We start from the raw sequence: 21,631 nt of genomic DNA on the forward strand, positions 1-21,631 counted from the left end.
AAATGGAAAATACATTTTGATTTGTGAAACACTTTTTGTCACTACATGATTCGGTGTTATTTCATAGTTTTGATGTCTCCACTATTATTCTACAATGTAGAAAATAGTCAAAATAGAGAAAAACCCTTGAATGAGTAGGTGTGCAAACTTTTGACTGCTACTGTACATAAATATATAAAAATGTCTTATCAAACACAAACTTGGTTACACGTGTCGTTCACTAAAAAAAAAAAAAGGTACAAAAATATAAATATCCTATAATATTTACAAATGACATTCGTGTTGGTTTTACATCCCAGGTGTAGATGATGATGTTATATTCACCGTAGCTTGTGTATGTTGCGATAGAGGGACTGCTTCAAACCCCCCCCCATCCCCCGTGTTTTGTGCAATACTTGCAGTTCTTCCTTTTGTCTTTTGGCATGCATGTTTGATAGTGGCACTCACCTTGAGTGGGGGGTCTTGTGACAATTGTGAGGTTGCTTTGGGCCCCCAATTTAGCCATTTCCAACACCAGCTGCTCTTGGAAAGCCAACCGGGAGAGAGGGGTTTGACCTTTTGCTTGTGGAGAATGAAAACATTTACTGTAGCAATGTCCACAAAGTTAACAAAAAGTCTTATACCACTTCCTGGTCTTGTGGAGGAGCATCAGATCGGTCGGCACACCCCATGCTAGCATGCTGGCATTGTAGTCCTTCACAGAAACGGGGACATTCTTCCTTTTTCACCCTTGAGACATGGTCGTTATTGAAGGCCTTATGCTGTGTGGTGAGCATGGTTACTGCCCTAGTGTCCTTCCATTTCACAAAAAGCAGCGTGTTAGTCCTGATCCAACATATGGTCCCCCTCTCCACTGTCTTTGTCATGTTGTTTACCTTGGTCTTGGGGAAACCAATTCTGTTAGTATGAATGATGCCACAAGCCCGTATTTTCTTTTTCAAGAGGTCTATTAAAAAGTGGATGTAGAACCACCAGACATGGTGATTGACATAGCAATGGGGGGGGGGGGGGTGAAGACCTTGACCGGCGGGGGCGCTTACTGGGGAGGGGTGGCTCCCAAACGTCATCATCCAAATCCTCTGCATCCTCTGTGGTGAATAAAATAAAGAGATATATTATGGTAAGACACACAGAATTAGTTGACAATTTACAGAACAACATTACTGTAAAGTAAAAACACCAAGCCTAAACTATCTGTACAGTGACTCACATAGAAGGTGTGAAGCACACACACACACGCACACACTTTGGAGACAAAGGCAGAGGTGAGAACCACAAATAAACAATGGCCATGAGAGTTTAATGGCCTCTCTAAAGTTACAAGAATGAAACAGGAAACAGTGAACTAATATGAAACAGACAATAACTACTTTGGAATTATATAACATTGGAATGATTTGTTATAGGCCTATGTACCCTAATCCAAAGCACAAAAAGCAGACAACTTATAAAAAACGAAATATATACATTAAGTTAGCTATATAAAGTCATGAAAATGATTTACTTACAGATCTAACAGTGGATCCAATCCTTCTAGAAAGCAATCTTCGTCGGCCGAGTCAAAATCCTTGTTGTCCAAATTGTTACCCTGATCCGAGTCCAACCAGTATTTTATTCAAAGCTTCTATGTCGACAATATTAATATCTGCCTTGTTTTTAGCTTCCTGTTACATATACTTAGTTTTTACCCCTTGAGAAGCCATCTTTCATGCTAAAGTGATAAAATGAAAGTGATGAAATCTGTTTACAAGGTGCATCTCTGAGTCAGGTAGGAATAGTTTGCATTAAGCATAAATGGTTCTAGGCTTTGTCCCACCCAGGTCAATTGCATATCCCTGGAAAGCTTATCTCATTGGCTACAAGACTGTCAAGGTGCAATAGTAGCCAATCCCCTGAATAATAGCTCGTAAGCAGGCAACGTCATATTTTTGAGGCGCAAAGAGTCACTCGGTGGACAGTCGATGTTGCCATGAAGTCCTACATAATTAGATAACATGGCAATAGGCTAGATGTGTTCCTATCAACCTAAGGATTCATTTGATACCCCCCATGTAGCTGGAGCTCAAACACAGACCAAATCAAAGCTTACCTTGTAAGATATTTGCTGTTTGGTGAAAACGTTGTGTAAAAGAAACATTTTGACTCTCTGGGCTGGTGATCAATAACGGTAAGTCACAGGCAGACAAATAAGATATCCTCATAATCTGTGGAGTCCCCGCTTTCAGTGTGAATCAACATATTCTGTGTTTATTCTATTTATGCTTCACAACGCTAACCGAAATGTAGGTAGCAGCTATCTTGAAATTAGGTCATTGGCTCAGCCTGCCCTTATACATTTGTATACCCACACACACATACCCACGTAAGTCAAACCAAAGATTTTAAGGCACAGGTCAATAGTCAAGATACTCAGCTTTCCGCAGACACCCTGCTTTTACAGATAAAAATTATCGAATATGGTCCCCAAATATGCACAAACTGTTTCGGGTGGGGAGCATGCGGATGGTTTAAGGGTTAAGGTTAGGGAAAATAGATTTTGAATGGAAACGAATTTGTGGTCCCCACAAAGATAGTAAAACATATGTACGTGTTTGTAGAAGGACAGGTTTTTGCTATTCTCTGTGTAATGTGTAAAGTGTCCAGATATAAGCACAGCTCCCCTCTCTGTCATCAAAAAGGGTCTGCAGCTGATCAAACACACCGAAGAATGACCCTGGATAGAACCCCAGCATCAACGAGGCATCAGCTACCGCGTCACGTCTCACGGGGGCTCTACCGCCCCACGGGGGCTCTACCGCATCACGCCCCACGGGGGCTCTACCGCATCACGCCCCACGGGGGCTCTACCGCATCACGCCCCACGGGGGCTCTACCGCATCACGCCCCACTGGGGCTCTACCACCTCACGGGGGTTATACCGCATCACGTCTCACGGAGGTTATACCGCATCACGTCTCACGGGGGTTATACCGCATCACGTCTCACGGGGGTTATACCGCATCACGTCTCACGGGGGTTATACCGCATCACGTCTCACGGGGGTTATACCGCATCACGTCTCACGGGGGTTATACCGCATCACGTCTCACGGGGGTTATACCGCATCACGTCTCACGGGGGTTATACCGCATCACGTCTCACGGGGGTTATACCGCATCACGTCTCACAGGGGTTATACACACCCAACCACACAGTTGTATGGGTTGAGGACTTACTATGAGGTCTGTGAGGTAGTCTTTTTCATAATTGTCTCCGTGCTGCTCCTCTTTACCGTTGACTGACAGAGTGTAGTTGTAGTACTGAGAGTTCCCCATCTGCAACGACAAACACACAAAAGCATCAACACAGCTGTGACATCATCATCATACACCAATATATCATGTGTCTGTACAGGACTTACCAGTGCATGCCATTGGTCCCAGCCTGGGGGAACATAGCCAACATTCCCTGTTTCCTTCTTCCCGTACTGAGGAGAGAGAGAAAGAGAGAAACACGTGATATAGTGCTACAGACAGACATGTGAAGCAGGGTTGTGGTTAATTCCATTTCAATTCCAGTAAATACAGAAAGTAATACAAATTCCAAGTTCAAATGTTCCTAACTGAATGGAATGGACCCCAACTATGATGTGAAATACAAAAAGACTAGACACACAATAGACAGATGTGGGAACAACTGACAGTCTAACTAGATGACATTACAGGTGGATCTGGGGAAGGAAATGCATGAAGCCAAAGAGAGACTGATTTCACCACAAGAATTTGCACATATTTACTACTTTTTCTATAATAAAGAACTGTTAATACAGTTAGGAAGTTGAGGTGATTCATAGATCTGATGATCTTGGCAGAAGTTAGACTAACTCAGGTTGAGCCTGCTGAACAACCGGGTTAAAATGACATGACACGTCAGTATGTCCAGCAGAAAAGAGGAAGAAGCAGTCATGCACAGATTATATGACCACATCAATTAACAGCTAGGGAAGCATCACATGATGACATGCATGTAGTGTGTGTGATGGGGGGAGAAAATCAATAGTTACATATCGCAATATTATATCGCTATAATATTGCGATATGTAACTTGATCCCCCCCCCCCCCCTCACAAGACATCTCCCCAAGACTAATTCTGTTTTGCTACTATTAACACGCACACCTGAAACTCAATAAATATATATATATATATATATATATATAAGTTAGTACCAGTCAAAAGTTTGAACACACCTACTCATTCATTTTTAATAGTCAAGACATCAAAACTATGAAATAACCAAAAGTGTTAAATAAATCTAAATATATTTTATATTTGAGATTCTTCAAAGTAGCCACTCTTTGCCTTGACAGCTTTGCACACTACTAGCATTCTCTCAACCAGCTTAATGAGGTAGTCACCTGGAATGCATTTCAATTAACAGGTGTGCCTTGTTTAATGTTAATTTGTGGAATTTATTTTCTTCTTAATGCGCTTGAGACAATCAGTTGTGTTGTGACAAGGTAGGGGTGGTATGCAGAAGATAGCCCTATTTGGTATAAGACCAAGTCTATATAATGACAAGAACAGCTCAAATAAGAAAAGAGAAATGACAGTCCATCATTACTTTAAGACATGAAGGTCAGTCAAGTCGGAAAATTGTAAGAAATGTTTATGTTTCTTCAAGTCGCAAAAAACATCAAGCGCTATGATGAAACTGTCTCTCATGAGGACCGCCACAGGAAAGGAAGATCCAGGTTTACCTCTGCTGCAGAGGATACGTTCATTAGATTTACCAGCCTCAGAATGCAGCTCAAATAAATGCTTCACAGAGTTCAAGTAACAGACACATTTCAATATCAACTGTTCAGAGGAGACTGCGTGAATCAGGCCTTCATGGTCGAATTGCTGCAAAGAAACTACTACTAAAGGACACCAATAAGAAGAGACTTGCTTGGGCCAAGAAACACGAGCAAATCAAAGTTGTCACATGCGCCAAATACGACAGTGAACTGCTTACTTACAAGCCCTAACCAACAGTGAACTGCTTACTTACAAGCCCTAACCAACAGTGAACTGCTTACTTACAAGCCCTAACCAACAGTGAACTGCTTACTTACAAGCCCTAACCAACAGTGAACTGCTTACTTACAAGCCCTAACCAACAGTGAACTGCTTACTTACAAGCCCTAACCAACAGTGAACTGCTTACTTACAAGCCCTAACCAATAGTGAACTGCTTACTTACAAGCCCTAACCAACAGTGAACTGCTTACTTACAAGCCCTAACCAACAGTGAACTGCTTACTTACAAGCCCTAACCAACAGTGAAATGCTTACATACAAGCCCTAACCAACAGTGAAATGCTTACTTACAAGCCCTAACCAACAGTGAACTGCTTACTTACAAGCCCTAACCAACAGTGAACTGCTTACTTACAAGCCCTAACCAACAGTGAACTGCTTACTTACAAGCCCTAACCAACAGTGAACTGCTTACTTACAAGCCCTAACCAACAGTGAACTGCTTACTTACAAGCCCTAACCAACAGTGAACTGCTTACTTACAAGCCCTAACCAACAGTGAACTGCTTACTTACAAGCCCTAACCTACAGTGAACTGCTTACTTACAAGCCCTAAAAAATAAAAGGTATTCGGTAAACAATAGATAAGTAAAGATATACAAAAAGAAAACAGTAAAATGACAGTGAAAATAAAAGTAGCGAGGCTGTATACAGGTGGTACCGGTACAGAGTCAATGTGCGGGGGCACCGGTTAGTCGGGCTAGTTGAGGTAATATGTACGTGAATGTATAGTTAAAGTGACTATGGATAGATAATAAACAGAGTAGCAGCAGCGTAAAAGAGGGGTTGGCGGGGGGAGTGGCGGTACACAATGAAAATAGACTGGGTAGCCATTTGATTACCTGTTCGGGAGTCTTATGCCCTGTGTTTTGGGTCATTGTCCTGTCAAATAGACTTGGTGCTCCGGTACCGCTTGCCATGCGGAGCAACGGACATTAGACCGGCGGAAAATCTGTCCTTTGGTCTGATGAGTCCAAATTTGAGCATTTTTGTTCCAACCGCCGTGTTTTTGTGAGACGCAGAGTAGCAAAACGGATGATCTCTGCATGTGTTGTTCCCACCGTGAAGCATGGAAGAGGAGTTGGGATGGTGTTAAGCTGGTGACACTGTCAGTGATATATTTAGAACTCAAGGCACACTTAACCAGCATGGCTACCACAGCATTCTGCAGCAATATGCCATCCCATCTGGGTTATGCTTAGTTGGGACTATCATTTATTTTTCAACAGGACAATAACCCAAAACACACACCCAGGCTGTCTAAGGGCTATTTGACCAAGGAGAGTGATGGTGCTGCATCAGATGACCTGGCCTCCCCAAATCCCCCAACCTAATTCAGATGGATTAGGATGAGTTGGACCGCAGAGTGAAGGAAAAGCAACCAACAAGGGCTCAGCATGTGGGAACTCCTTCAAGACTGTTGGAAAAGCATTCCTCATGAAGCTGGTTGAGAGAATGCCAAGAGTGTGCAAAGCTGTCATCAATGCAAAGAGTGGCTACTTTGAAAAATCTCAAATATATTTTGATTTGTTTAAAACTTTTTTAGTTACTACATGATTCCATGTGTTATTTCATAGTTTTGGTGTCTTCAATATTGTAGAAAACAGTAAAAATAAAGAAAAACCCTTGAATGAGTAGGCGTGTCCAACCTTTTGACTGGTAATGTATATTTACTTATTTTTGCTAGGAAGCGTTAGCTATCGCTAGTCGGCTGTACCTGCGCCAAAACTTTTTCATCCTATATCTTGTTCTCAATTTTATTTTTAAATAGTGAGCCAATAGGGTTTCAGCACTTTTGTTTCCACAAGGAAATAAAAGTGCGAGGTCCCTGGCAATTCCCAGCCCTAGTGTGTGTGTTACCTGGTTGAGGTACTTCCCGGCGTAGAAGGTCTGGTAATGCTGTTTGCTGAGGTAGACAGGGAAGGCCGTGGTCTCTGGTCCTTTCTGCCACAGAGGGCTGGAGCAGTTCCCATCCAGGGAGTTGTTCCTCACTGAGTGGTTATGGGGGTACTGCCCCGTTAAGATACTACTCCTACTGGGGCAACACAGCGGGGTCGCCGTAAACTGGAGAGAGAGTGGGAGGGAGAAATAAGAGGATAGATTAGGGACATCTCAAAACCTTAGTGAAACTCCAGCAATTGGAATCTCAGTGTAATGGCTTAGGTGTTGGACTGACTGGCAGGTTCAGGTTCGAGCACCATGTTGTTGATGTGAAGCTGTTCGGGTACTCACAGCATTTGAAAAGGTGGCTCCAACATCTCCAATCAAGGCTTTGGTTTTCTTCATAGGTGTCTGTTGAACCGAGAAGCACAAAATGGAGAAGTGGTTTATTTGATCTTTACATGAAATCTTAAATACACACTTTTGTTTAATCCGAAACACTAGGAAGATGAAAAAATATTAGACATCCTGTTTTGGTCCAGGTTGATATAAAATGTTTTAGGTTGAAACATCCGGTAGCCTATTTCTCATACTTTTAATAGACTACCCAACACAAGAAGCATGTAGCATGATGACCATATGATAGGACTATTCATATATTTTCTATAACCTATATATAGACCATGGTTTTGATTTTGTTGAATGTCACTGCTACAATGTGGGCTTCTGTATGTCGCACAATGTTATTGCCCTCTGCCTCAACATATAGGTCTTTAGCCACGTACGTTTGGAAAGTAGGATATGAAAATAGCAGATCAAGCTTGTTCCCTTCAATTCAAAACACCGTCGGCCCACCATAACAACTATAGGCCTGGCTATAGCAGAGGACCACCACAATTATATTAGCCTACACATTATACCGTTTTAATATACATTAATACGTTTGATTTACGCACAAAACGTACTCGATTTAGTTCTTAACAAACCCAGCCAAACTAGAACTACTCACCATTCCCCCGAGGTACACATCCTGATCATCCGCTAAAATCAGGACGATATTGCTCGGTTTTTCGCATTCCGAACACCTGAGCGTGCAGGTAAACAGCGCGAGAAACAATGCTGCGCGCACTCCTCCATTCGGTGTTCGTTGTCGCTTCTTTTGTCTGGTTCTTGCCTCCGAACTTGCCATGGGTTAGCTGGCTACCGCTCCACTGTTATAGCGCGATGTTTTAGTTTTCTGCTCTAGGCGAAGCTATGTACATATGAAAACACCTATGGACTGGGGGAAGGCACGGACAGAATGCAAGTCACACTGCTGCTGGTCACGAGGGAAGAGACGTCTGAGAAAGTTTGAGGAAGTAACCAGCTAATGATCATATGATCACCTTTTTTTCACTCGATTGAAGAGGGAGGACTTTAAACCACTTGTGTTGTTTTAGATAAATACCAATAAATGTGGCAGCTTGCTTGAAATACCACAAAATAAAGTGTTCTTAGAACGAGTCACAAATTGCAAACATCAGTGTAATGGGGTCTAGCGCTGAGTGTTTCATATAGTATGTTGATGATTCGTCTTGAAACAGCTGAAACTTGTTACAACAGTTCGGTCTACATTTCTGTATACTAGTTTTGCTTTATTTCAAATCAAAATAAAAGTGTATTGGTTTCTAGCTAGACATTTGCCATGCGGGTCATTACATGTGTTTAACCTAATAGGGAAGTGATTAATTTGACGAACAAGGATAAACCCACGCGAACTCTTATGTTGACCACATGGGCGCGTGGTGGGAAGGGCACTTCCTGTTTCCCCGTCGGAACTATTTTTAGTGTTGCACTTGCTGCAGAAGGTGGTTGTCCAAAATTGATTTGATGAGCTGTCATCGTGGTAGCAAGACAGCAGCACACTTTTTTTTATTTAACCATGCAAGTCAGTTAAGAACAAAATATTATTTAACGGGGTCTACCCCGTTATTGATTGGGACTCCCAATCACGGCCGGATGTGATACAGCCTGGATTTGAACCAGGGACCTCTTGCACTGAGATGCAGTGCCTAGACAGCTGCGCCAGTCGGGAGCCCAAGATACTGGTCAATTCAATTCAAGGGGCTTTATTGGCATGGGAAACGTGTTAACATTGCATAATATTAAATTGTCACTATCCGTACAGTAGGTGGCGGCAATACATCAATAGGCGTAGTCTGCCATAAAACCTTAAGGAAGAAGAAGAAGCACACTCGCGAGAATTATGAACCGTTGTTCATGTATCTGTTGTCGTTTTTATAGACAGATGAGCGAGTCTGCCAACAAATATGGTCCCTCTAAAGCGCAGGAAAGTGAACTGCTCCGTTACAAGCGACAGCAGCGGTGACAGGACCAGCAAGTTTCCCGGGGTTGTCATCTATCTCCTGGAGAGAAAGATGGGAGCCAGTCGGAGAGCCTTCCTCACTCGGCTCGGCCGGGGGAAAGGTTTCAACATAGAATACTCCTTAAGGTAGTGTGAACAACAATCTTCTGGGGTGAAAATAATGTATGCTAATAACTTCACCTTGTCTCCAGATCTAAGACCGATAGCTAGGCTAGAAAGATTGAGTAGGTGTCAATCGAGACTTAAGTTCCTATAAATCAGTGGTCTTGAATGAAAGGGAACAAGGGTGCTTAGGGACACTTTAGGGATATTTGCCAATGTAAATCAAGTCTTGGTAACCTCTCTTTCTCTGTTTCCCTAGCTGTTCCATCACTCATATCGTGTCCGAGAATAATTCTGGGGAGGAAGTCCGGACTTGGCTGGACCTCCAGACTGGAGGACAGGGGGGAGAAGGCAGGACAGCCCGACCTGTTTCAGTCCATCTCCTGGACATCGTTTGGTACACAGAGAGCATGCATGCTGGCATTCCCGTGATTATACTGGACAGACACAGATTACAGGTAGGATATAGCCAGGCCACCTACCTGTACCGACTACCACTACCCGTACTTTGACTAATGTCATCTTCCTCGCATAGTGGAGAATGATATGGATTATTTTCATGGCGGCACGCAACTGAAAACCTTTTGCAGCAAAAAGTCCAGGTAGTCCTTGTCTGTTTTCTTACGGCCCCTGTAAAACAACGCATTTCATTGCACCTATCCAGTCTATGTGACAATAAAATAAATGTTGTGGGATGTGCCTAATGTACATAACCTTGTTCCACAGGAGAGAGAGAAGCCTGGTTTGGAGCTGGCAGTGGTCTCAGTACCCAGCTATGCCTGTCAGAGACACACCCCTCTACTGCACCACAACATAACACTGACCGTGAGTCCTCCTCCTTCCCACAATCCCCTCCTTTCTTACAATGTGTTTATGTTCTGAATGATGTCTATGGCTACTTTGTTCCATCCCAAACACTAACTAATGTTGTCAAAAGCATATTGTATTTTCTGAACGAGCTGTCTATATACCTCTCTCCCCTCTACTCTCTCTCCCCTCCCCTCTCTCTCTCTCTCTCTTTCACCTCTTTTCTCTCTCTCTATTCTCTCTCTCATCTCTTCTCTCTCTCTCTTTCACCTCTTCTCTCTCTCTCCCCTCCTCTCTCTCTCTCTCCCCTCCTCTCTCTCTCTCCCCTCCTCTCCCCCCTCCTCTCCTCTCTTTCTCTCTTTCACCTATTCTCTCTCTCTCCCTCTCTCCTCTCCTCTCCTCTCTTTCTCTCTCTCTCTCACCTCTTCTCTCTCTCTTTCTCACTCTCTTTCACCTCTTCTCTCTCTCTTTCTCTCTCTCTTTCACCTCTGTTCTCTCTCTCTCCTCTCTTCTCTCTCTCTCTCTCTCTCTCTTTCACCTCTTCTCTCTCTGTCTCTCCTCCTCTCTTCTCTCTCTCTTTCACCTCTTCTCTCTCTGTCTCTCCTCCTCTCTTCTCTCTCTCTTTCACCTCTTCTCTCTCTGTCTCTCCTCCTCCATACTCTCTCCTCTCTTTCTCTCTCTCTCTCTCTCTCTCTCTCTCTCTCTCCCCTCCTCTCTCTCTCTCCCCTCCTCTCTCCCCTCCTCTCCTCTCTTTCTCTCTTTCACCTATTCTCTCCCTCTCTCCCCTCCTCTCCTCTCTTTCTCTCTCTCTCTCTCTCACCTCTTCTCTCTCTCTTTCTCACTCTCTTTCACCTCTTCTCTCTCTTTCTTTCTCTCTTTCACCTCTTTTCTCTCTCTCTCCTCTCTTCTCTCTCTTCTCTCTCTCTTTCACCTCTTCTCTCTCTGTCTCTCCTCCTCCATACTCTCTCCTCTCTTTCTCTCTCTCTCTCTCTCTCTCCCTCTCTTTCACCTCTTCTCTCGCTCTCTCCTTCACCTCTTCTCTCTCTCCTTCACCTCTTCTCTCTCTCTCTCTCTCACCTCTTCTCTCTCTCTTTCTCTCACCTCTTCTCTCTCTCTTTCACCTCTTCTCTCTCTCTCTCTCTCTCTCTTTCACCTCTTCTCTCTCTCTCTCTATTTCACCTCTTCTATATCTCTCTTTCACCTCTTCTCTCTCTCTCTTTCACCTCTTCTCTCTCTCTCTCTCTCTCTCCCTCTCTTTCACCTCTCTCTCCCTCTCTTTCACCTCTCTCTCCCTCTCTTTCACTCTCTCTCTCTTTCACCTCTTCTCTCTCTCTCTCTTTCACCTCTTCTATCTCTCTCACTCTCTCTCTCTCACCTCTTCTCTCTCTCTTTCACCTCTTCTCTCTCTCTCTTTCACCTGTTCTCTCTCTCTATTTCACCTCTTCTATCTCTCTCTTTCACCTCTTCTCTCTCTCTCTCTCTCTCTCTTCCACCTCCTCTCTCTCTCTCTCTCTCTCTCTCTCTCTCTCTCTCCCCTCCTCTCTTCTCTCTCTCTCTCTCTCTCTCAATTCAATTAAATTCAAGGGCTTTATTGGCATGGGGAACATGTGTTAACATTGCCAAAGCAAGTGAGGTAGATAATATATAAAGTGAATATATAAAGTGAAAAACAATAAAAATTCTCTCTCCCCTCCTCTCTACTCTCTCTCTCTCTCTCCCCTCCTCTCTCCCCTCCTCTCATCTCTTTCTCTCTCTCTTATACCTCTTCTTTCTCTCTCTCTTTCACCTCTTCTCTCTCTCTCTTTCACCTCTTCTTTCTCTTTCTCTTTCACCTCTTCTCTCTCTCTCTTTCACCTCTTCTCTCTCTCTCTCTTTCACCTCTTCTCTCTCTCTCTCTTTCACCTCTTCTCTCTCTCTCTTCTCTCTCTCTCTTTCACCTCTTCCGTCTCCCCTTCTCTCTCTCTCTCTCTCTCTCTCTCTCTCTCTCTCCCTGTCCCCTTCTCTCTCTCTTTCTTTCCCCTCTACTCTCTCCCCTCTCCCTCTCTCTCTCTCCTCTCTCTCTCTCTCCCCTCCTCTCTCTCCCCTCCTCTCTCTCTCTCCCCTCTTCTCTCTCTCTCTCTCTCTCTCTCTCTCTCCATCTCTCTCCCCTCCTCTCTCTCTCCCTGTCTCCCCTCCTCTCTCTCTCCCTGTCTCCTTCTCTCTCTCGCTTTCTCTCTCTCTCTCCCCTCCTCTCTCTCTCTCTCCCCTCCCCTCTTCTCTCTCACTCCCCTCCTCCCTCTCTCTCTCTCTCCCTGTACCCTTCTCTCTCTCTCTCCCCTCCTCTATCTCTCTCCCTCCCTCTCTCCTTCTCTCTCCCCCTCTCTCTCCCCTTCTCCCCTTTCTTTTTCTCCCCCCTGTAGGATGCGTTGTCCATACTGGCTGAGAATGCGGAGCTCGGTGAAAACGAGGGACGGGGAGTGGCGTTCCGTAGGGCGGCAGCCTTGTTGAAGTCCCTCCCCCAGGAGGTCAGAGGGGCAGAGCAACTACGAGGACTGCCTTGTCTGGGGGAGCACTCACTCAGAGTCATCAAGGTCTGGATACAGACAGCTGTCTATTTTTTTCACTTCTCTATGTTTTCACCTCTCGCTCTTTCTGTCTGTGTCTATTTCTTTCTGTCTGTGTGTATTTCTCTTTCTGCCTGTGTGTGTTTCTCTTTCTGCCTGTGTGTGTGTTTCTCTTGCTCTCTTTCTGCCTGTGTGTATTTCTCTCTCTTTCTGCCTGTGTGTGTATTTCTCTCGCTCTCTCTGGTCTCTTCTCTCCAGGTCTCTTATCAGAACCTCTCAATCTGCTTCTCAGTCCCTCCTTTTCCCTGTTTATCTTTAGGAGGTTCTGGAGGATGGTGTATCTCATGAGGTGGAGACCACCACGCATTCAGAACAGTTTAAGGCCATGAAGGTGAGTTAGGGTGCACTGAGACCTCCATCTCTGGTTATGGTCCATGGTTCTCTGTCCTTTGCTTCCACTTATTGGAGAGAAGTGTGTGTTTCAGGCCCTAACAGGTATTTTCGGGGTAGGGGCTAAGACAGCCGACCGTTGGTTCAAGGAGGGAATACACACCCCCTCCGACCTGCAAAGATCAGGACACACACTCAACAGAGCGCAACGAGCAGGTGTGTGTGTGTGTGTGTGTGTGAAGAGCCTCTCTGAGCAGTGGTAGTAAGCCCAAAGTGCCCTCTGCACAATAGTTTTCTACAGTCAGTGCAAAGGTCACTCAATCCTCTTCTCTTCTTCTTTCCCTCTCAGGTCTGCAGTATTATGACGAACTGAACCTGCCTGTCACGAAATCAGAGGCTGTTGCAATTGGTCAGATTGTGGAGAGGGCGGTCCATGCTGTGCTCCCGGGGGCAGAGATCACTCTGATTGGAGGATTCAGGAGGTACGCTGAGCAGTTTTCACTGCTCTACGCATTCAGGGACATATAACTGGTCTGTATCTCTCTACGTTTCTTTCTTTCCCCTCTATTTCTGTCCTTCGTTGATCTTGTTCCTCTCTATTTCTCTCTAGTGTAGGGTTGTGAACGTTTAAACGAAATTCGGATTCTTTCCCCCCACAAAATTAAAATCACAGTGCAGCTGGCTGTCCTGCTCTCTCTTCACTAATGATGCCAGTGTGTCTTCAGTCTGTTGCGTGTAGAATATCCTAGCACATTCATTGATGATAGGCCCTGCTTTACTGAAGTTGCGAGACATTGCAAGCTAAGAAATTGCGAAATACAGCATTCCATTGCGAGATACAGCTTTTGATTGCAGCTCTCTCTCCGTCCCTCGCTAGCTCGCTGTGAAAGATGGGCCTACTGCACGGTTCTGACTGCGTCTGCCTGGTGGCCGACCTGCCTATACTGTGCCCCTCCCCTCTCTCTCCGTCCCTCGCTAGCTCGCTATGAAAGATGCGAGTGTTTGTGTTCTCGGAAGTACTGCAACTTATCAGTCTCCTCCGTTCCAAAAATAATGAATCTTAGTAGTCGATGACTAGTGGAAAATGTTTTCTGCTAAATGTCTTGGTAAGTGACAGTATTTAAAAAATAATGTACATACTTTTTTTAGGAGAGAGTGGTCTGCACGCAGGCAGCTCTAGGTCATTTTATTGACCGTTATGATTGAATAGTGATGGAGGTTAGTAAAATGCCCGTTCAGTGGCGCTTCGAAACGATTCCCAGAGAAGGTTTAGTTTCAGCATTTAAAAAGCCGTAGTGTACCCTTACAGACAGACAAATATGCCGTAGCCGAGGCTATACCACAGGCTATATGTCTGTGGTAGGTAGAACTTAATTGGGGTGTTTTCAAGGCTATATGTCTGTGGTAGGTAGAACTTAATTGGGGTGTTTTCAAGGCTATATGTCTGTGGTAGGTAGAACTTCATTGAGGCGTTTTCAAGGCTATATGACTGGTAGCTAGAACTTCATTGAGGTGTTTTCAAGGCTATATGTCTGTGGTAGGTAGAACTTCATTGGGGTGTTTTCAAGGCTATATGTCTGTGGTAGGTAGAACTTCATTGGGGCGTTTTCAAGGCTATATGTCTGTGGTAGGTAGAACTTCATTGGGGCGTTTTCAAGGCTATATGTCTGTGGTAGGTAGAACTTCATTGGGGCGTTTTCAAGGCTATATGTCTGTGGTAGGTAGAACTTCATTGGGGTGTTTTCAAGGCTATATGTCTGTGGTAGGTAGAACTTCATTGGGGCGTTTTCAAGGCTATATGTCTGTGGTAGGTAGAACTTCATTGGGGCGTTTTCAAGGCTATATGTCTGTGGTAGGTAGAACTTCATTGGGGCGTTTTCAAGGCTATATGTCTGTGGTAGGTAGAACTTCATTGGGGCGTTTTCAAGGCTATATGTCTGTGGTAGGTAGAACTTCATTGGGGCGTTTTCAAGGCTATATGTCTGTGGTAGGTAGAACTTCATTGGGGTGTTTTCAAGGCTATATGTCTGTGGTAGGTAGAACTTCATTGGGGCGTTTTCAAGGCTATATGTCTGTGGTAGGTAGAACTTCATTGGGGTGTTTTCAAGGCTATATGTCTGTGGTAGGTAGAACTTCATTGGGGTGTTTTCAAGGCTATATGTCTGTGGTAGGTAGAACTTCATTGGGGTGTTTTCAAGGCTATATGTCTGTGGTAGGTAGAACTTCATTGAGGCGTTTTCAAGGCTATATGACTGTGGTAGGTAGAACTTCATTGAGGCGTTTTCAAGGCTATAAGTCTGTGGTAGGTAGAACTTCATTGAGGCGTTTTCAAGGCTATATGTCTGTGGTAGGTAGAACTTCATTGGGGCGTTTTCAAGGCTTTATGTCTGTGGTAGGTAGAACTTCATTGGGGCGTTTTCAAGGCTATATGTCTGTGGTAGGTAGAACTTCATTGGGGTGTTTTCAAGGCTATATGACTGTGGTAGGTAGAACTTCATTGGGGTGTTTTCAAGGCTATATGTCTGTGGTAGGTAGAACTTCATTGGGGCGTTTTCAAGGCTATATGTCTGTGGTAGGTAGAACTTCATTGGGGCGTTTTCAAGGCTATATGTCTGTGGTAGGTAGAACTTCATTGGGGCGTTTTCAAGGCTATATGTCTGTGGTAGGTAGAACTTCATTGGGGCGTTTTCAAGGCTATATGTCTGTGGTAGGTAGAACTTCATTGGGGCGTTTTCAAGGCTATATGTCTGTGGTAGGTAGAACTTCATTGGGGTGTTTTCAAGGCTATATGTCTGTGGTAGGTAGAACTTCATTGGGGCGTTTTCAAGGCTATATGTCTGTGGTAGGTAGAACTTCATTGGGGTGTTTTCAAGGCTATATGTCTGTGGTAGGTAGAACTTCATTGGGGTGTTTTCAAGGCTATATGTCTGTGGTAGGTAGAACTTCATTGAGGCGTTTTCAAGGCTATATGACTGTGGTAGGTAGAACTTCATTGAGGCGTTTTCAAGGCTATATGTCTGTGGTAGGTAGAACTTCATTGAGGCGTTTTCAAGGCTATGTCTGTGGTAGGTAGAACTTCATTGGGGCGTTTTCAAGGCTTTATGTCTGTGGTAGGTAGAACTTCATTGGGGCGTTTTCAAGGCTATATGTCTGTGGTAGGTAGAACTTCATTGGGGCGTTTTCAAGGCTATATGTCTGTGGTAGGTAGAACTTCATTGGGGCGTTTTCAAGGCTATATGTCTGTGGTAGGTAGAACTTCATTGGGGCGTTTTCAAGGCTATATGTCTGTGGTAGGTAGAACTTCATTGGGGCGTTTTCAAGGCTATATGTCTGTGGTAGGTAGAACTTCATTGGGGCGTTTTCAAGGCTATATGACTGTGGTAGGTAGAACTTCATTGCCTGGCCCTAGTGGTCATACGTGCGTAATAGAACCATCAAATTTTACTTGTCAAATACACATTGTTAGCAGATGTTAATGCGAGTGTAGCGAAATGCTTGTGCTTCTAGTTCTGACCATGCAGTAATATCTAACAAGTAATCTAACCTAACAATTTCACAACAACTACCTTATAAACACAAGTGTAAAGGAATGAATAAGGATATATACATAAAAAATATTTGAATGAGTGATGGCCGAACGGCATAGGCAAGATGCAGTGGATGGTATAGAGTAGAGGTCGACCGATTATGATTTTTCAATGCCGATACCGATTATTGGAGGACCAAAAAAGCCGCTACCGATTAATTGGACAATTTTTATTTTATATTTTTATGTATTTGTAATAATGACAATTACAACAATACTGAATGAACACTTATTTTAACTTAATATAATACATCAATAAAATCAATTTAGCCTCCAAGTAAATAATGAAACATGTTCAATTTGGTTTAAATAATGCAAAAACAAAGTGCTGGAGAAGAAAGTAAAAGTGCAATATGTGCTATGTAAGAAAGCTAACGTTTAAGTTCCTTACTCAGAACATGAGAACATATGAAAGCTGGTGGTTCCTTTTAACATGAGTCTTCAATATTCCCAGGTAAGAAGTTTTAGGTTGTAGTTAAGAAGCAGTGCGGCTTGGTTGGGTTGTGTTTCGGAGGACGCATGGCTTTCGACCTTCGTCTCTCCCGAGCCCGTACGGGAGTTGTAGCGATGAGACAAGATAGTAACTACTAACAACAATTGGATACCACGAAAAGGGGGTAAAAAACATATTTTTTTAAAGAAAAAGCCAGGTGGCTGTACCGACTCTGATGACGTATCCCGAGTGAGTCATGTTTCCGTGAAACAAAGAACATTACAATCTCATTATTCTGCATTGTGAATTGACTTGGAATTGTAAGATATTTTTTCTTGCTGTTTTTAAATGTGAGCAAACGTGTTAATTTGTCACATCCCTACTATAGAGGTAAGCAGACTGGTCATGATGTGGACTTCTTGATAACCCATCCCGACGAGGGCAGAGAGGAGGGGCTCATGCCTAAGGTGGTGTCCTGGCTTGAAGCACAGGTAACACACACCAGATGTTTCTATTTTCCATCCAAACAACTTTACACTATCTATTACAATTCCCAGAAAGCATTTCCCCATTACCTTTTGTCAACTAAATATGGAATGTATGCGTAGCTGTTTACTATACAAAACACCATCACGCCTGTTCAGTTCAACAAGCCCACCTGAGTAAGGATGTTTCTCTACCCCCACGGGTGTAACACTCTATTCTGTCCCCAGGGCTTCCTGTTTACTATATAAAACACCATCACGCCTGTTCAGTTCAACAAGCCCACCTGAGTAAGGATGTTTCTCTACCCCCACGGGTGTAACACTCTATTCTGTCCCCAGGGCTTCCTGTTTACTATACAAAACACCATCACGCCTGTTCAGTTCAACAAGCCCACCTGAGTAAGGATGTTTCTCTACCCCCACGGGTGTAACACTCTATTCTGTCCCCAGGGCTTCCTGTTTACTATATAAAACACCATCACGCCTGTTCAGTTCAACAAGCCCACCTGAGTAAGGATGTTTCTCTACCCCCACGGGTGTAACACTCTATTCTGTCCCCAGGGCTTCCTGTTTACTATACAAAACACCATCACGCCTGTTCAGTTCAACAAGCCCACCTGAGTAAGGATGTTTCTGTACCCCCACGGGTGTAACACTCTATTCTGTCCCCAGGGCTTCCTGTTGTACCAGAAGACCACTGGGAACTCTTATCTGGAGAACAAAGAGGGTCCTGTGAGGCCAGCCTCTAACATGGACCGCTTTGAAAGATGCTTCTCCATCTTTAGACTGAGCACAGACAACGAAGGGAGGGAGATCCAGACGGGGAGGGAGATCCAGACGGGGAGGGAGATCCAGACGGGGGATGGTCCACAGACATACTCACCGACACTGACCAATACAGATCCACACACCCACTCCGACTCTCCTCACCCACTTCCCCAGACCCTTGTGGTGGTGGGTGACCATGCCCAGAAGGTGAGCTGGGTGCTGGGTCATTCTCAGTGCTCAGGTCCCCGGTCCTGGAGAGCAGTGAGGGTAGACCTGGTGGTCTCTCCATACAGCCAGTTTCCCTTCGCATTGCTGGGCTGGACTGGATCGAAGGTACGGCCTAAACCTAACCCCCGACCTCTAACTTGTGATACTGTTATAAGGCTTTAAGATGCAACTCACCCCCCACCAGCCTTCCATGTGAATCTTAGGCCTTATCTCATTTGGGGAAAAGTCTGTCCTCTGTCTTCTTTCCTCCGGAAACAAATAAGTAGTCAAGGAGAGTGTACATTTGTTAGTAGGAAGAGTGTCCTCCCCTCCTCAATAGCCACCTTTCATTGAGGATAGTCATGTGTATCCTACCAGAGTCCTTCCAGGAAGAGTTTTGATCTGCTACACCCCCTTTGAAGCAGTTGTTTTCTCAGAGGAGAAAAGCATGCAAACATTTAAAAACAATATGCTAATTACTATAAAATGTCTTGCACAACTAGCTACATTTTGTTTGATCACTTGACACGTTTATTTTGGGATTCCACCCCTGTAAATGTCTTTTGCCTGATGACGTGCGAGTGGAGCGCATTTTCAACTAGACTTCTCTCTCTTTCACACACTCACTCTTTTACTCCCTCTCTCTCTCTCTCTGTCTCTCTGTGCAGTTGTTTGAGAGAGAGCTGCGTCGCTGGGCAGTACATGAGAAGGCCATGACTCTGAGCAGCCATGCTCTGTACGACAGAAAACGGGTACACACCCTCTCTCAAACACACACACATTTTCAATACAGTAGTGGTTAATTTCTGTATTATCAAATGAGAGACAAACTTATCACACAAGTCAGAGTTATACTTAAACTAAATCTTTATTCACTTATTAATAAGGGAGCAGGTCAATACAACACGCATATGAAGTGAATCGATTGCGTGCTCAGCGATAACGATCGCTGGTCGATGAACCACTCTTAGATGATTTGTTGAGAGCCCTGAGACAGGATACCTTTTTTGCTACCTTTTTATAGCAAAGATACATCCTCTTAGTCTACGTGACAAACAACAGATATGTGGAATGGGTCAGAGGGTTAGGACTTGTATAAAATATACTAATAATTCACAGCAGACAGTATCAGTATCTTTACAGCAGAGAGTATCTGCTATAAAGACTTCTCATTGTGTAACAACCAGGGTATGGTCCCCAAAAACCAGGTTTGTCTCATAATTATCCGTACTCGAGCCATCTCCACCCTGGTACCTCCCAGCACACAAACACCAACTCATGCGATGAAATGCGGCCTTTTCGGTTTTATCACCAAAGGCATCGTAAATCTACTGTCCGCATTAAGCCCAAGGCCCACTGTTCACACAGACACAATATAGTTATAACAACCCCCTATTCTGTTGCATAACACAACCATTTGATGCAATAACAGTATTATAACAGTCTTGTAATTTCAGTCTCACGATACTTTATTTGAATCCACACATCATAGTCAAGAAGGATTCAAACATTTCAAAGGGCACAGATACTTGGACACTAATGGATACAGACACACTCTCTCAAAAGTCATACACATGCACACATTTGAAATAGTTTATTTGGGTACACACAGCATCGTGTCTTTGTGTGCTCACTTCAAAGGGCTGGCACCTGCACAAAGACGTGATGCTGACAATCAGCTGTAGTGATCTGAGGGTTAAACTATGGTCTTATGTTTCCTAACTCTCTCTTTTCCATCTCCCTCTCTTATTCTCTCTCTTGCTCTCTCTCTCTCTCTCCCTTGTCTCTCTCCTCCTCATTGCTCTCTCTTGCTCTCTGATCAGACGCTGTATCTAAGGGCTAGTTCAGAGGAGGAGATCTTTGCTCATCTGGGTCTGGAATATATCCCTCCCTGTGACCGGAACGCCTGACGACAACATACTGGACTGATAACAGATACAGTCTAAGAGCTAAGCAAACCCACGCTAAATTAAACCTAAACATAAGCCAAATCAAACTAAGCCTTATCCCGAGAACAACACACAGGCAAGATACAGCCTAGGGTAGACAAGAAGGGGGGGTGAGAGGTGTATTTTATTAAATTGTAAATAATAAAAAACATACAGACCCAGGATGTTGTAAAGTACCAAATCTATAGATTTTTTAAAATTTAGTTAACTAAATTAAAATAACTTAACTACTCGAGCCATTAATTGTACAGTATGTGCTTTTTTTTCATATCTATCATAGATCATTTTCTTTCATTGGTGCCTTGTTATTGAATACGTTTTTAATATTTACTGCAATTTGTCTGCTTGTTTGTAATATTTAGAATGCAGTTAAACTATGTGAATTAAAATGATATCAATAATTTTAGACTTACCAAAAAGCTTTTTAAATGTGACATAATGTAGGCCTAAAACTGCGTGCATTCTGAGGGATGCTTAAATAAGTGCTTAAATATATGCATGCCCTCATGCAGTGTGTGTGGTTTTGTTACATTTTGCATGATGACAGCAGTGGCCTATTTACACAGCAGGTGTACGCTACACACACACCACCATCCAACTTACGGTCTCAGAAATAGAAACATTAGGTACAAAATACGTTTTTAAAAATGCCAAAAAATTACACACACGTAGCATAATTGGTTAGGGGATCGTAAAACGGCAGCCATCTCCTTCGGCGCAGGTGACAAATAAAATGGGACTCTATTACCTCTCATTACATGTTTGTACATTGATATATGTATATACAGTGTACCATGTTATATATTATCAATTTATGCATTGTGGTGGTTTCTGTGTGTACTCTTGTTTTTAGTTGACAGAAATAAAACTCCCCTATTATTGAATGAGGATAATGTGGGTGCAGCAGTTTATTTACGACCAGAAGGGGCGTAAGAGTTGGTGAGGGACAAGTTAAATATATATATACTGAACAAATATAAACGCAACAATTTCTAAGTTTTTACTGAGTTACAGTTCATATAAGGAAATCAGTCAATATAAATAAATTAATGAGGC

General features: G+C 43.6%; 2 protein-coding genes across 3 annotated transcripts in view; one reads left to right on the forward strand and one right to left on the reverse strand.

Annotated features, from left to right (window-relative positions):
• The window catches only part of LOC139408443 (glucosamine (N-acetyl)-6-sulfatase (Sanfilippo disease IIID), b), a 20,200-nt gene extending 11,313 nt beyond the window's left edge, over positions 1 to 8,887 (reverse strand). The window contains exons 1-5 of the mRNA XM_071152351.1: positions 7,950 to 8,887; positions 7,292 to 7,351; positions 6,920 to 7,123; positions 3,401 to 3,466; positions 3,216 to 3,314 (exon numbers count right to left, since the gene is read on the reverse strand). Of these exons, the coding sequence (XP_071008452.1) occupies positions 3,216 to 3,314; positions 3,401 to 3,466; positions 6,920 to 7,123; positions 7,292 to 7,351; positions 7,950 to 8,129 (609 nt within the window). The 5' untranslated portion in view covers positions 8,130 to 8,887. The remainder of the gene's footprint in view (positions 1 to 3,215; positions 3,315 to 3,400; positions 3,467 to 6,919; positions 7,124 to 7,291; positions 7,352 to 7,949) is intronic.
• Positions 8,766 to 21,463, forward strand: LOC139408442 (polymerase (DNA directed), mu). Of its 2 annotated transcripts, none has more exons than XM_071152350.1 (11): positions 8,766 to 9,431; positions 9,667 to 9,865; positions 10,134 to 10,232; positions 12,614 to 12,784; positions 13,077 to 13,148; positions 13,243 to 13,363; positions 13,497 to 13,629; positions 17,555 to 17,657; positions 18,324 to 18,752; positions 19,295 to 19,378; positions 20,450 to 21,463. In XM_071152350.1, exons 1-11 carry the CDS (start codon positions 9,250 to 9,252, stop codon positions 20,534 to 20,536), a joined length of 1,680 nt encoding a protein of 559 aa, XP_071008451.1. In that variant the 5' UTR covers positions 8,766 to 9,249; the 3' UTR covers positions 20,537 to 21,463. The 2 variants fall into 2 exon arrangements, with proteins under 2 accessions (XP_071008451.1, XP_071008450.1); XM_071152349.1 differs by having other exon boundaries at positions 9,121 to 9,431; positions 13,231 to 13,363; positions 20,450 to 20,753.
• The last annotated feature ends 168 nt before the right edge of the window (positions 21,464 to 21,631 follow it).

The sequence above is a fragment of the Oncorhynchus clarkii genome, chromosome 5, assembly GCF_045791955.1.
Source record: "Oncorhynchus clarkii lewisi isolate Uvic-CL-2024 chromosome 5, UVic_Ocla_1.0, whole genome shotgun sequence".
Classification (NCBI taxonomy): Eukaryota; Metazoa; Chordata; class Actinopteri; order Salmoniformes; family Salmonidae; genus Oncorhynchus; species Oncorhynchus clarkii.

What these genes read in the sequence shown, in the direction of transcription:
- LOC139408442 (XM_071152349.1), top strand. Translation starts at nt 9,250, where the DNA reads ATGGTCCCTCTAAAGCGCAGGAAAGTGAACTGCTCCGTTACAAGCGAC. An exon ending in ACTCACTCAGAGTCATCAAG is followed by an intron (nt 12,785 to 13,076) that starts GTCTGGATACAG and finishes GTTTATCTTTAG; the next exon opens with GAGGTTCTGGAGGATGGTGT. An exon ending in AACAGTTTAAGGCCATGAAG is followed by an intron (nt 13,149 to 13,230) that starts GTGAGTTAGGGT and finishes ATTGGAGAGAAG; the next exon opens with TGTGTGTTTCAGGCCCTAAC.